The 12,654-nt window shown below is 39.9% G+C and overlaps 1 protein-coding gene across 2 annotated transcripts in view; it reads right to left on the bottom strand.

Moving 5' to 3' along the window:
- iars1 (isoleucyl-tRNA synthetase 1) overlaps window positions 1–6,288 on the bottom strand; it is a 56,653-nt gene extending 50,365 nt beyond the window's left edge. The window contains exons 1-7 of one of the 2 annotated variants that reach the window (XM_073468144.1): window positions 6,238–6,288; window positions 5,403–5,526; window positions 4,101–4,257; window positions 3,871–3,990; window positions 3,334–3,416; window positions 2,809–2,926; window positions 2,539–2,686 (exon numbers count right to left, since the gene is read on the bottom strand). In XM_073468144.1, the coding sequence (XP_073324245.1) occupies window positions 2,539–2,686; window positions 2,809–2,926; window positions 3,334–3,416; window positions 3,871–3,990; window positions 4,101–4,257; window positions 5,403–5,521 (745 nt within the window). In that variant the 5' untranslated portion in view covers window positions 5,522–5,526; window positions 6,238–6,288. Of the gene's footprint in view, window positions 1–2,538; window positions 2,687–2,808; window positions 2,927–3,333; window positions 3,417–3,870; window positions 3,991–4,100; window positions 4,258–5,402; window positions 5,527–6,013; window positions 6,076–6,237 lie in introns of those variants that run through there. The other variant, XM_073468145.1, reaches the window with a different exon arrangement.
- Between the last annotated feature and the right edge of the window lie 6,366 nt (window positions 6,289–12,654).

Genomic DNA, 12,654 nt, shown 5'->3' with positions numbered 1-12,654 from the left:
TAATATTTGCGGAGGTAAAACGTGAAAATGTTTAGCATAAAACCAATTTAAGCACAAAAGAGATTGAAGATTGATTGTTGATATTGTCATCCATCATTTTTTCCAGTCAATCAGCTAATCAATTGTTTGAGCTGTATGATACACTCAGTTGCCAGTTTATTAAGCACACTTTGCTAAAACTAGTAGTCAAATAAAACTACGACTGCAACTAAAGATTTTTTCATTTATTTATTTTATAAAGCCCGCAGTTATTTACTCAATTTATAGATTAATATTTATGTGTAGAAAATAGCTTCAAACAATTCTGTGTAAAAATTCCCATTATGATTTCACACAGCCAGACTTCACGTCTTCAAATGTCTTGTTTTGCCTCTCAAACACTGCAGCTCTAAACACATTTTTTTTTTAAAATGATTGAAAGTGGGGGGAAAAAAAACAGAAACACCCTCAGTGTAATACAGCGTAGTTCAGCAGCACCACAAGCTACAGCTTACAAATTGACCATGAAGTAGAATCAATACCTCTCTATAACAGCTTCAACAAAAAATGATTATTGCCCTAATAAGGGCAGGATTTATTGCAGGGCTGTTGCATCAGACTGAATTACTTTTAGCTCGGTGTACCTAATAAACTGGCAACTGAGTGACAACAGTGTGGTCCTGAAGCATGAATACTTGATGAGAAGCACAATTAACGTTTTTAATATTAGAGGGAATATGATATCTTGAATTTTCTTTGATCTTTAGAATCAAATTTTGTTGATGTATAATGTTTTGTATTTTTAAAAACTTACATACAACAAACATACTTTTACCTGTTGCACCAAAAAAGCACCTAAATTACCTATCAGAGCCCTGCAGCATATGTAGAAATATATTTTGGATCTTTAAAAAGTCATCACTTAAAATTACAAAAACATTTCTTAGTGCAATCTGTATATAGAAAGCATTACCAAATCCAATACAGAACCTCCGACAGGGCCATTTTAACGTGGGTGAATCTACATCTACTTGGAGGACAGATAATGTTTTAATGAGCCTACGTGAACATCAGCTATGCCTTAGCATCAAGTTCTGCTTGAGAGTGTGAAGCGTCTGGTTAGCTGAAGATAAAAACAAAGTTCCAGTCACAGAGAGTCTCTTGTCTTATTTCATCAGCTTACACATAGCCAAAGGCTAGAAAGTCCACTAACACGTTATGCTTCAGACATCCCCTCCTCTGGGTGCAAATTGCCAAGACAGCGCTCCTCCTCTGTTAATTTGTTCTTGTTTGTTCTTTCTGAATAAAAACACCCATCAGCTCATACTGTGGTCCAGAACACTGAACCCGGGAGGGAAACAAGATTTTCGGTCGGACATCTTTGGCCTTAGGCTATAGAATTTAAACAACACTGTTCGACAAAACTACCAATCCTGGTAAGTGAAGTATTCCACAACACAAACAGGGGCAGGATATGCGAGCATATATTGCTTCCTTTCCCTACAATGACTCAACAACAAAATAATGGTGTTTCTTGACCATAATGTCAAAGTATCCTGACCACAGGAGACACTGAGAACACACTGAGACCAGCTTCTATTTGGACAGAACATTTTAGATCAACAAGCTCTGCAGAGAAGCATGCAGTCCCACTCAGCACATCAGTGGGTGTTCATCCCGGCATGGGTGACCAAACCCTGATTTTCAGGAACCTAAGCTCAATTCCACACAACATACCAAATCTGAGCAGGTCTTGAGTATGTAGATAAAAAAAATATTCTCAAAACACTGATATGCATTCTTAAATATAATCTCAATCTTTGAGGTTGCTGTTGTTTTGCTGCACAAAGGGAAAAAAATAAAACTAATTGAGAATGGGAACACTCCCACAATCTACTCTCTACGTTTCATAGAGGTTGTGGTATTAAATGTCCTCTTACTTCTGATTCCAAACTTCACACAACCGTGCTTTGTGAACAAACCAATGGAGTGATGTAGCCATCTAGATGGCTATGCAGATTGGACGAATCACTCCACATGGCTCTTTCTTGGGTGACGATTTGTAAACAATGCAACGTGAATTAAAGGTAGCAACAAGTGGGATGAGGAGCTTGTGCCAAAAAAAGGCTACAGTATTGTCAATGCCATATTGTGTTTTAATGGTGTAAATGTAGAAATATGATATTTCAAGTCTGGCTACAGGGAATTGCAAAAATTGAGAAAAAAAGATCAGAATTTGGAATCGTGAATCGTGACTGTGATTAAAAAGATGGTAATATTATTCCTTTCCCAGATCGCCCACCTCTTTATACCAAATGTTTGAAAGCATTTTGCTGTTTTAGATCAATTAGCAGTAGCACTGTTAAGTCACAGCTCGACTGACATCCAATAGTGGGAATATTATAAAATGTAGTGTTAGTTTAAAGCGGTTAAGTATGTTGATTTCTTGTATACTAAACCCAAAAATTATATACTACAAAGACTCTTATATACTGTATATAGTATTGTGTATTATGTTGTATGGAATTGGGACACAGCACTTGTGTCAAGCTTTATTACCTTTGACTTTGACATACAAGAACTCCGGGTTCACACAGAGGGCCAGGTTGCTTGGCAGTGTCCAGGGTGTGGTCGTCCAGGCGATCAAAGCTACTTCCTCATCCCCAACCAATGGGAAGTTGACGATCACAGATGGGTCCTGAACGTCCTGGAGAAAAAAATATGAAACAAGAGATTAAGCCATTTTTGATATACATCTAAACAGCAGATTTTGTGACTATTGCTGCATTAGACCAGCTGAGGTGTGAGAGGGTCGTGATTTGTGCCAACCTTGTAGTTCTGGTGGGACTCAAAGTTGGACAGGGGGGTGTTGCAGGCAGTGGAGAACGGCATGACTTTGACACCTCTGTAAACCAGACCCTTGTCATACAGCTGACTGAACACCCACCTGAATGAATAAAGACAACAAAAACTTTAAGAAGGAAGTTGAGACACACTGCACACGAGATGACAGACTCGAGACACGGATTAAGTCTTTCTTTGCATCACATTTTTTTATAAAGATTTAAGTGTTTTATTTTAAGTCGATTGTCATTAGTCATCTGTCTTCTCTACTCTTAAATGACCTAAGAGCCTGGCTGCAAATCAAATTTCCCTCAGGATGAAAATCAATTTAAAGTTGAAGACATCATAAAGTGGAGTAGATACTTTAAATCAGAAGAAATCTCTGATGAATATGGCTTAGTGCTATAAGTATATCAAGTAGCAGCGAAAATGAATTCCTCATATATAAGTAAAAAATTTATCTTTGAGCAAAAGCTTGCGTATGTAAGATGATAAATATGACATTCATACCAGACAGACTCCATGAACCATGGGTAGAGAGTCTTGTAGTCGTTCTTGAAGTCAATCCACCTTCCCATTCGCCTCACTGAAGTCTAGGAATAAAAAAAGAGACTTGTAGTAAATCAAAAAAATATTAGAGCTTTAATTAGCATTAAATCTAGCATTTTTTTTTCTCAATTTATCGAGTAGTTGTTAGGTCCCTAAAATGGCAGAAAATTATGAAAAATGTTGATTAGTGTTTCCCAAAGTCCAAGATGTTGTCTTCAAATATTTTGTTTTGTCCATACACCAAAGATATTCAGTTCACTGTCATAGAGGAGGAAAGAAACCAGAAAATATTCACATCTGAAGGGGGAACTGTGAACCACTTTTGGAGCACTGTACATGTATTAATCATTAATGAAGCTGTCTCACTATATATTGTTTTAGAGCAGGTTAACTATGTTATTCTAAGTCAGACAGCATGAAACAAAATACAAACTGGTCCCACAAGTATGGTTAGAGTTCTCTCACACAAACATATTATTCTTCCTGTGGTTTGCTCACCTCCCACTCGTTGGCGTATCTCATGACAATGCCTCTGCACTGCTTGTTGTACTCGGCGATGCCCATCTTGGCCACGTCTTCAGGCCCTTTGATCCCCAAAGTCTTATCAATCTCATACTCCTACAAAAACACAGATCATGAGACCCAATAAATAACCCAGAGATTACTCTGTAAATATACACAGACCTTTCAGTAAAATTTTAACAGTGTTCATGACGACACATTCTTACCACAGGCAGGCCGTGACAGTCCCAGCCAAATCGCCGGTCCACATGGAAGCCGCTCTGGTGAGCAAAGCGAGTAACAACGTCCTTGATGGTGCCGGCTAGAATGTGCCCATAGTGCGGAAGACCCGTGGCAAAAGGAGGGCCATCATAGAAGGTGTACCTGGTTGGGAAATGGGCAGTAAATATTTTTAAGGGTCTGGACAGTATTTCCTCACTGATAAAATAAATAAACAAATAGGTGGGTATAAGACAAGACGAGATGACTAGTCTGGAAACACCTTAAATGAGTGTATGTATGGTTGCTGCATGCAGGGAAAAAAGTGTCTTCACAGCATCTGTCCAACAAACAGTGAGTGTGGAAGAAAGCGGAAAAACAGTAACAATGGTTGCACATTGACCCTCATGCTGATATCTGGCCAGTGGTTTGTTGTGTTTACCATATGAAGTTTAGGCTGTTTCTTTTTTTGTTGTCACTCTCACTGGTGTTGGGTTGATTCTATGGTCATTTCAGAAAGGATAACTTGGTAGCGTTGTTTATCAAACCTCCTAATAAATATCTGTCAGTCAGTGTTAATGAAGGTCTGCTTGTTACCGTAGTTACTACTTACGTTTGCTTTGTTAATCTTTTGTTGGCCAAAAAAAGAAAAACTTTGGTATTAAAAGGTAACTGACGTACAAATTCTACAATTTCAACCTAAGTAAGACATACAGTACAATAAAGAGAATATACACAACGTTTTAGATTATTTTTGTTACATGTTATTTAAGGTCTGCGCTAGCTGACTTAACAGGTGGTAACATTGCTATTAACACATTAAACTTAATTAAGTTGTCTTTTTTTCTCTTGCTACATGATGGACAAGTACTAATACTGACTAGGATCAGGTTATGACAGTTTATAATGGGCGTCCCACAACAACTGGTTAGCCAGGAAATGCCACTTCTGTACTTGGCAGTGCAACAGCTGGAATGACATCATCATTAATCCAAACCCAGCATTAAAAGATCAGATCACTGTGTTACTGTTCTTGTAAACCATTTTGAAAAGTATTCACATTAATTTCTTGCCAAAAATTATCAGAAAGCATTTTCCTAAGTAGGCTGAAAGGAGTCATGTTAAAGTGCTGAAGTTTCAAACTAAACTGTCTATAACATTTCCAATTGTGTATTTTATCACAAAACACATACACAGACAAATTGATTTAAGCTGTCTTGCATGAAAGGATAATTTGACAAAATTTCCACCTCATCTCGTGCTTCGACAGTATGTCACAGGAATATCTTATACATAACATTTGCATTTACTTGGGCCTGTTCTTGGACTGTTTGAGGCACTCCTGGAAGCAGCCCTTTTCTTGCCACAGCTGCAGAATCTTCTCCTCCTCAGAGGGAAAGTTGATGGACTCAGAGACCGGTTCCACCATGATGTCTGCCAACAAACAGACCAATATAAAATTGACTCAACAGACTTGTGGAGGAGGAAGACAAGTAAATAAAACGCAGTGTACATGTCACAAAGATCACATGATATATGTTTCATTTTTACCAACTTAGGGCCATTAAAATATCCATTATTGTCCCTTATACAAACTACTGAGCTTTAATGAATTAAATCTCACTTTCAGTACACATCCATTGACCCACAGTGCTTCATTCAATAGTATATGTAAAGTGAAGTAAGCATTGGAAATTGTCTTCCTCTATGAATGTGTCCCACCCTCCACAGACCACTTTAGCATCTTATTAATAGCCAACCTGTCAAATCATGTCACTTGTCGATAGTTTCTCAACAGAACATGCAGTCCCTTTAAACATTTTAAGCGTAAAGTCAAGCCTATTTAAAGTGTCATTTTCACGTCGAGCTTCTAATTGCACAAATGTTGTCCAAGCTTGTCATTTAACATCCCAAAACTCACTTTTCCACAGCAGTTACTTGACAAGAATGACGCCTCCTTGTTGTTAGCTAGCGATCTAAGCTAGCCGGTGAACGCTTCAGTTAGTTAGCCTGTTGCTAAACGGACTACAAAGTTTGTTCAAGGCGACGTTTTAAACGCTCACACACACTAGCAGCTATACAGAGAGGTATGACTGTGATCAAATCCTTACACTGTGATTACTGAGTCTGAATGGATGTACTCACATGTTGTCTGCCCCCGGCTGCCAAGAGAGACAAGAAATGATGCAAGTTGAACATCAGCGTGAGCGGAAGTGACGACATGACGCACGCTGATGCGTAACATCAAAATAAAATGCAAAACCCCAGTTCAATTTGTTATTTCATTACATGTCACATATTCAACAAAATTGGAGGTCTTTCCCTACTTTTGAAATGTCTTTTTTTTGCCAAATAGATTACTTATCAAATTATCAAAATCTCATCAGCATGCCCTTTTAGCTTGGAAGCTGACTTTTGACCATCATTTCTCACCTCACAAAGCCTTCCTTATCTGGAGCAAATCTTTATTCTTTCATACATGAGAAATATATAAAACACATTTGCTATCTCTTTCATGATTCTGGCAATATGCTGTCTTATGTCAAGATATTTTTTTATTCAAGCATGGTGATGTAATATAAACACATGACATGAGCATACATACATCTACAAGAGTAGACAGATATACACAAAATTAGATGGCATCATGCTTCGTTTTCTTGAATATATATGTATAAAAAATAAGACATAGCAGCTATGTGGCAATATGCTGTTTTATGAAGAGTTTCTGAATCTCTGTGCACAGTTTTCCAATTCCTCTCAGAGAATTTAATTCTTTAACTTGGGTTATTCCAAATGAAGTGATTCAACTTGTGAGGAAACACTTAAGTTATGGTGAGAATGATAGCTAATAGGATTTAACTTAACGTAATCTCTGTGGTAAATCGGCATGTTGGCAGTGCGACTGGAGAGGTGAAAATGAGAGTAGGTTCATCATCAGGCTCATCAGGTGGGGACCCTCTTTTATTGACGTTTCATTGACAGGCCTATGACGTCTCCAGAGGGCTCAACGGTGACACTTGGCATCCCAGGTACACCCTCCTCAGGTCCATACCCTCCTGTCTTCACCTTGCTGCCGAGTTGTTGCCTTTCCCTTTAATCCAAAGTCAATTGCTGTTTTTTTTCTGCTGCATTTGACAATGATTTGATTCTTGAAGTGATTTAGATGAATGATGACCTCTCACCCCCATTTTCTTCAACAGACCGGTCGTAGATGTAGCAACAAAACCCCTGCACCCAGGGCCGGTGGAGTGCCGAGAAGAGACTACTTGCCGAAAAACGACTGCCCCCGACGGGAACGCGCATCAGTTCAGAGGAAGTGGGCGTAGGTCTACTACGGGTCAGCTGGCAGACGCAGCACCGAGAGAAATGTTTTTTTTACTGTGCAGTCCTGTAGCCCAAGTGAAGAGGCTACGGAAAAAGAACGGCGCAGATAAAAAAAAGTAACCTGATGTTTCCATAATGTAGGCTAGTTGTCAACAATTGATGAGGGTAGATGCTTTACCTTGCCACTTTTATTGTTGTTGTTGTTGTTATCGTTGTTGCAATGTGATTTTACACCGCTTTGATCTATAAATAAAGTCATAATTCAATATCCCTGTTTCAGTGATTTTATAACGAGGATTAGGAAATCAATGCAGAAAAGAATGCAGGAGTGTTTCCACGTCACATTAGATAGCAATCATATAACACATACTGAGAAATTACATTTACTTAAGTAACTTTTTGGATAACTTGTACTTTTAAGAGCATAATTATGAATACAATAATGCAGTATATATAGAACTGTAGGCTAACTGTAACGGATTGCCTTTACATTCTGCATAACATTCTCTGTGTTTGCCAGGTGCATGTACAGTGAATTTGGTCAATATCACTGTGTCACTGTAACTGTAACCCTGTAACTCTGGATAGGGAGGGGTTACATTCTCTGTCTTTTCAGCATTAATAGTAGAGGAAACCAGGTGCATGTACAGTGAATTTGGTCAATATCACTCCTTGCAATAAGGATTTACAGGGTGCAGTCACTTTTCGGAAGGGCCTGCCGAAAAGTGACTGCACCCTGTAACTCTGGATTGGGAGGGGTTACATTCTCTGTCTTTTCAGCATTAATAGTAGAGGAAACCAGGTGCATGTACAGTGAATTTGGTCAATATCACTGTGTCACTGTGCAGTCACTTTTCGGCAGGGCCTGCCGAAAAGTGACTGCACCCTGTAACTCTGGATTGGGAGGGGTTACATTCTCTGTCTTTTCAGCATTAATAGTAGAGGAAACCAGGTGCATGTACAGTGAATTTGGTCAATATCACTGTGTCACTGTAACTGTAACCCTGTAACTCTGGATAGGGAGGGGTTACATTCTCTGTCTTTTCAGCATTAATAGTAGAGGAAACCAGGTGCATGTACAGTGAATTTGGTCAATATCACTCCTTGCAATAAGGATTTACAGGGTGCAGTCACTTTTCGGAAGGGCCTGCCGAAAAGTGACTGCACCCTGTAACTCTGGATTGGGAGGGGTTACATTCTCTGTCTTTTCAGCATTAATAGTAGAGGAAACCAGGTGCATGTACAGTGAATTTGGTCAATATCACTGTGTCACTGTGCAGTCACTTTTCGGCAGGGCCTGCCGAAAAGTGACTGCACCCTGTAACTCTGGATTGGGAGGGGTTACATTCTCTGTCTTTTCAGCATTAATAGTAGAGGAAACCAGGTGCATGTACAGTGAATTTGGTCAATATCACTCCTTGCAATCCAGAGTTACAGGGTGCAGTCACTTTTCGGCAGGCCCCGCCGAAAAGTGACTGCACCCTGTAACTCTGGATTGGGAGGGGTTACATTCTCTGTCTTTTCAGCATTAATAGTAGAGGAAACCAGGTGCATGTACAGTGAATTTGGTCAATATCACTCCTTGCATTAAGGACTTACATGGTGCAGTCACTTTTCGGCAGGGCCTGCCGAAAAGTGACTGCACCCTGTAACTCTGGATTGGGAGGGGTTACATTCTCTGTCTTTTCAGCATTAATAGTAGAGGAAACCAGGTGCATGTACAGTGAATTTGGTCAATATCACTCCTTGCAATCCAGAGTTACAGGGTGCAGTCACTTTTCGGCAGGCCCCGCCGAAAAGTGACTGCACCCTGTAACTCTGGATTGGGAGGGGTTACATTCTCTGTCTTTTCAGCATTAATAGTAGAGGAAACCAGGTGCATGTACAGTGAATTTGGTCAATATCACTCCTTGCATTAAGGACTTACATGGTGCAGTCACTTTTCGGCAGGGCCTGCCGAAAAGTGACTGCACCCTGTAACTCTGGATTGGGAGGGGTTACATTCTCTGTCTTTTCAGCATTAATAGTAGAGGAAACCAGGTGCATGTACAGTGAATTTGGTCAATATCACTCCTTGCATTAAGGACTTACATGGTGTAAGTCCCTGTAACTCTGGATTGGGAGGGGTTACATTCTCTGTCTTTTCAGCATTAATAGTAGAGGAAACCAGGTGCATGTACAGTGAATTTGGTCAATATCACTGTGTCACTGTGCAGTCACTTTTCGGCAGGGCCTGCCGAAAAGTGACTGCACCCTGTAACTCTGGATTGGGAGGGGTTACATTCTCTGTCTTTTCAGCATTAATAGTAGAGGAAACCAGGTGCATGTACAGTGAATTTGGTCAATATCACTCCTTGCAATCTAGAGTTACAGGGTGCAGTCACTTTTCGGCAGGGCTTGCCGAAAAGTGACTGCACCCTGTAACTCTGGATTGGGAGGGGTTACATTCTCTGTCTTTTCAGCATTAATAGTAGAGGAAACCAGGTGCATGTACAGTGACTTTGGTCAATATCACTGTGTCACTGTGCAGTCACTTTTCGGCAGGGCCTGCCGAAAAGTGACTGCACCCTGTAACTCTGGATTGGGAGGGGTTACATTCTCTGTCTTTTCAGCATTAATAGTAGAGGAAACCAGGTGCATGTACAGTGAATTTGGTCAATATCACTCCTTGCATTAAGGACTTACATGGTGTAAGTCCCTGTAACTCTGGATTGGGAGGGGTTACATTCTCTGTCTTTTCAGCATTAATAGTAGAGGAAACCAGGTGCATGTACAGTGAATTTGGTCAATATCACTGTGTCACTGTGCAGTCACTTTTCGGCAGGGCCTGCCGAAAAGTGACTGCACCCTGTAACTCTGGATTGGGAGGGGTTACATTCTCTGTCTTTTCAGCATTAATAGTAGAGGAAACCAGGTGCATGTACAGTGAATTTGGTCAATATCACTCCTTGCAATCTAGAGTTACAGGGTGCAGTCACTTTTCGGCAGGGCTTGCCGAAAAGTGACTGCACCCTGTAACTCTGGATTGGGAGGGGTTACATTCTCTGTCTTTTCAGCATTAATAGTAGAGGAAACCAGGTGCATGTACAGTGACTTTGGTCAATATCACTGTGTCACTGTGCAGTCACTTTTCGGCAGGGCCTGCCGAAAAGTGACTGCACCCTCTAACTCTGGATTGGGAGGGGTTACATTCTCTGTCTTTTCAGCATTAATAGTAGAGGAAACCAGGTGCATGTACAGTGAATTTGGTCAATATCACTCCTTGCATTCTAGAGTTACAGGGTGCAGTCACTTTTCGGCAGGGCTTGCCGAAAAGTGACTGCACCCTGTAACTCTGGATTGGGAGGGGTTACATTCTCTGTCTTTTCAGCATTAATAGTAGAGGAAACCAGGTGCACGTACAGTGAATTTGGTCAATATCACTCCTTGCAATCTAGAGTTACAGGGTGCAGTCACTTTTCGGCAGGGCTTGCCGAAAAGAAAAAAACAATAATAATTTTCGATGCCCATTGGCGCCCTCCCTTCGTGTTCTGTCTCGAAAATAATAAATATTAACAACGTAAAGAAACAGATAAACAATTACATGTTTCTCACTTGTGGTGCTGAGTCACGTGACGTGTAGTCATTGGCTGCGCACCTCAGAGGGTCAGATAGGTGTCACGTCTATTGTTTTGCGAGATGAAACAGCTGTCAAAGCCCTCGGGTGCGCAATACCGAAAGAGAAGAAAAGAGGAGGAGAAGAAGTCCCAATATAAAGGTAACATTATGTCATCTTTTTTTAAATGCCGTTTTGTGTGAAGACGTTTCATTTGTATTAGCTTGCTAGCTACGTTGAAATAAAGCAATTGGCTTAACACGCTATACATTGACACTGATAGCTACTAAGAAGGATAAATGAATCATGAATCAAAGTAGAGGCCGCAGGTTGTACTCTGTGTTGTTTATTGTGAAATATTATCTGAATCTTTTATTATAAGGTAATTATATATGTTATGTTGAACAAACCACTTATGCAAATAACTGCTGCAAGCTGCAACAGTTGTTTGTCCTATTCTGTCTGCTGTAGTTTTTCTTCTTTGTACAGTAATAAGTGAATCTACTCTATATCTGTCTAGATGCGCTCAAAAAATATTTCCAGACGCCCCTAACAGCTGCTGGAGGGGGGCCTTCTGATGCAACATCCACACCACTCTCTGAAGCATGTAAGTTTAGCCAATTGTTTGTGGTCTCTTATGCACTGCTATGTTGTTGTTATTATTGTTGTTGTTATGATTATTATTATCATCATTATTGTTGTTGTTGTTGTGACTAAATGGTACAAGCTTGTTAGCAATTACAGTAAATTTAGGTTTTAGGCACATAAAATAAAGTTTATTTGTACAGTACCTACTTTATATCAAACCTTAATTAATTTATTAAATGAAGTAGAATGACACAACAATCTTAACAGTATGGATGTACTGTATGTTTGAATACAGCTACAAGTCAGGTGTCATGCAGCAACAGCGCTACCACATCAACCACACCACCCACCTCTGAAAGTCAGCTTGAAGCAGGTGAGTTATGTAATTGCATGTTACAGCTGCAGTCACATTACTGAACAATACTATGGTTATTCATAATTTATGCTTCAGATGTGTTTATTGCCTGATGTGCTGTTATTTGTAAATTAGTTGAAACACATGCTTGAAAGAGTGACTTGAAAGTTCATTGTTGTTGTTCAAATAAAACTGTTGTGAGTGTTCAGATGGTTCAGATGTTGTCATTCAATTGTATGATGGGGTTGGGGGGGGGGGGGAATCTTGCCTAGGGCACCAAATGGGCTAGAGCCGGCCCTGCCTGCATCCCCTTTCTACTTGGAATAACATGTTGCAACCTATACTGATGTTGGATGGTCTTGAACTAACAGATATAAATTGTAACAAGCATATTGGCCAGATTTTTTAAAGGAATAATAAAAGTGATCCTAGAGGACATTTTTTTTGGAGATCGAAGCTTGAGAACGCAAACAGGAGAAGAGCTTGGCTTCAACCTTACAGACACTGTATTTCAAACAAGGCTAAGGAAGTACATTTCAAAATTTTACATAAAACATATCCTGTTCACTGTCTTGTTGCTAAGTTTACAGATGTTGACAGGTATGATCTGTCTACTCTCTTAACCTTAACGATATTACCATAATAATCGATCACAATTGAGAATGTGATCAACTTCATCAAGCTATATGCAAAAGGG

This window comes from Pagrus major, chromosome 6 (assembly GCF_040436345.1).
Source record: "Pagrus major chromosome 6, Pma_NU_1.0".
NCBI lineage: Eukaryota > Metazoa > Chordata > Actinopteri > Spariformes > Sparidae > Pagrus > Pagrus major.
The sequence above is the reverse complement of the archived record's forward strand: the minus strand, read 5'-3'. Positions and strand labels throughout refer to the sequence as shown.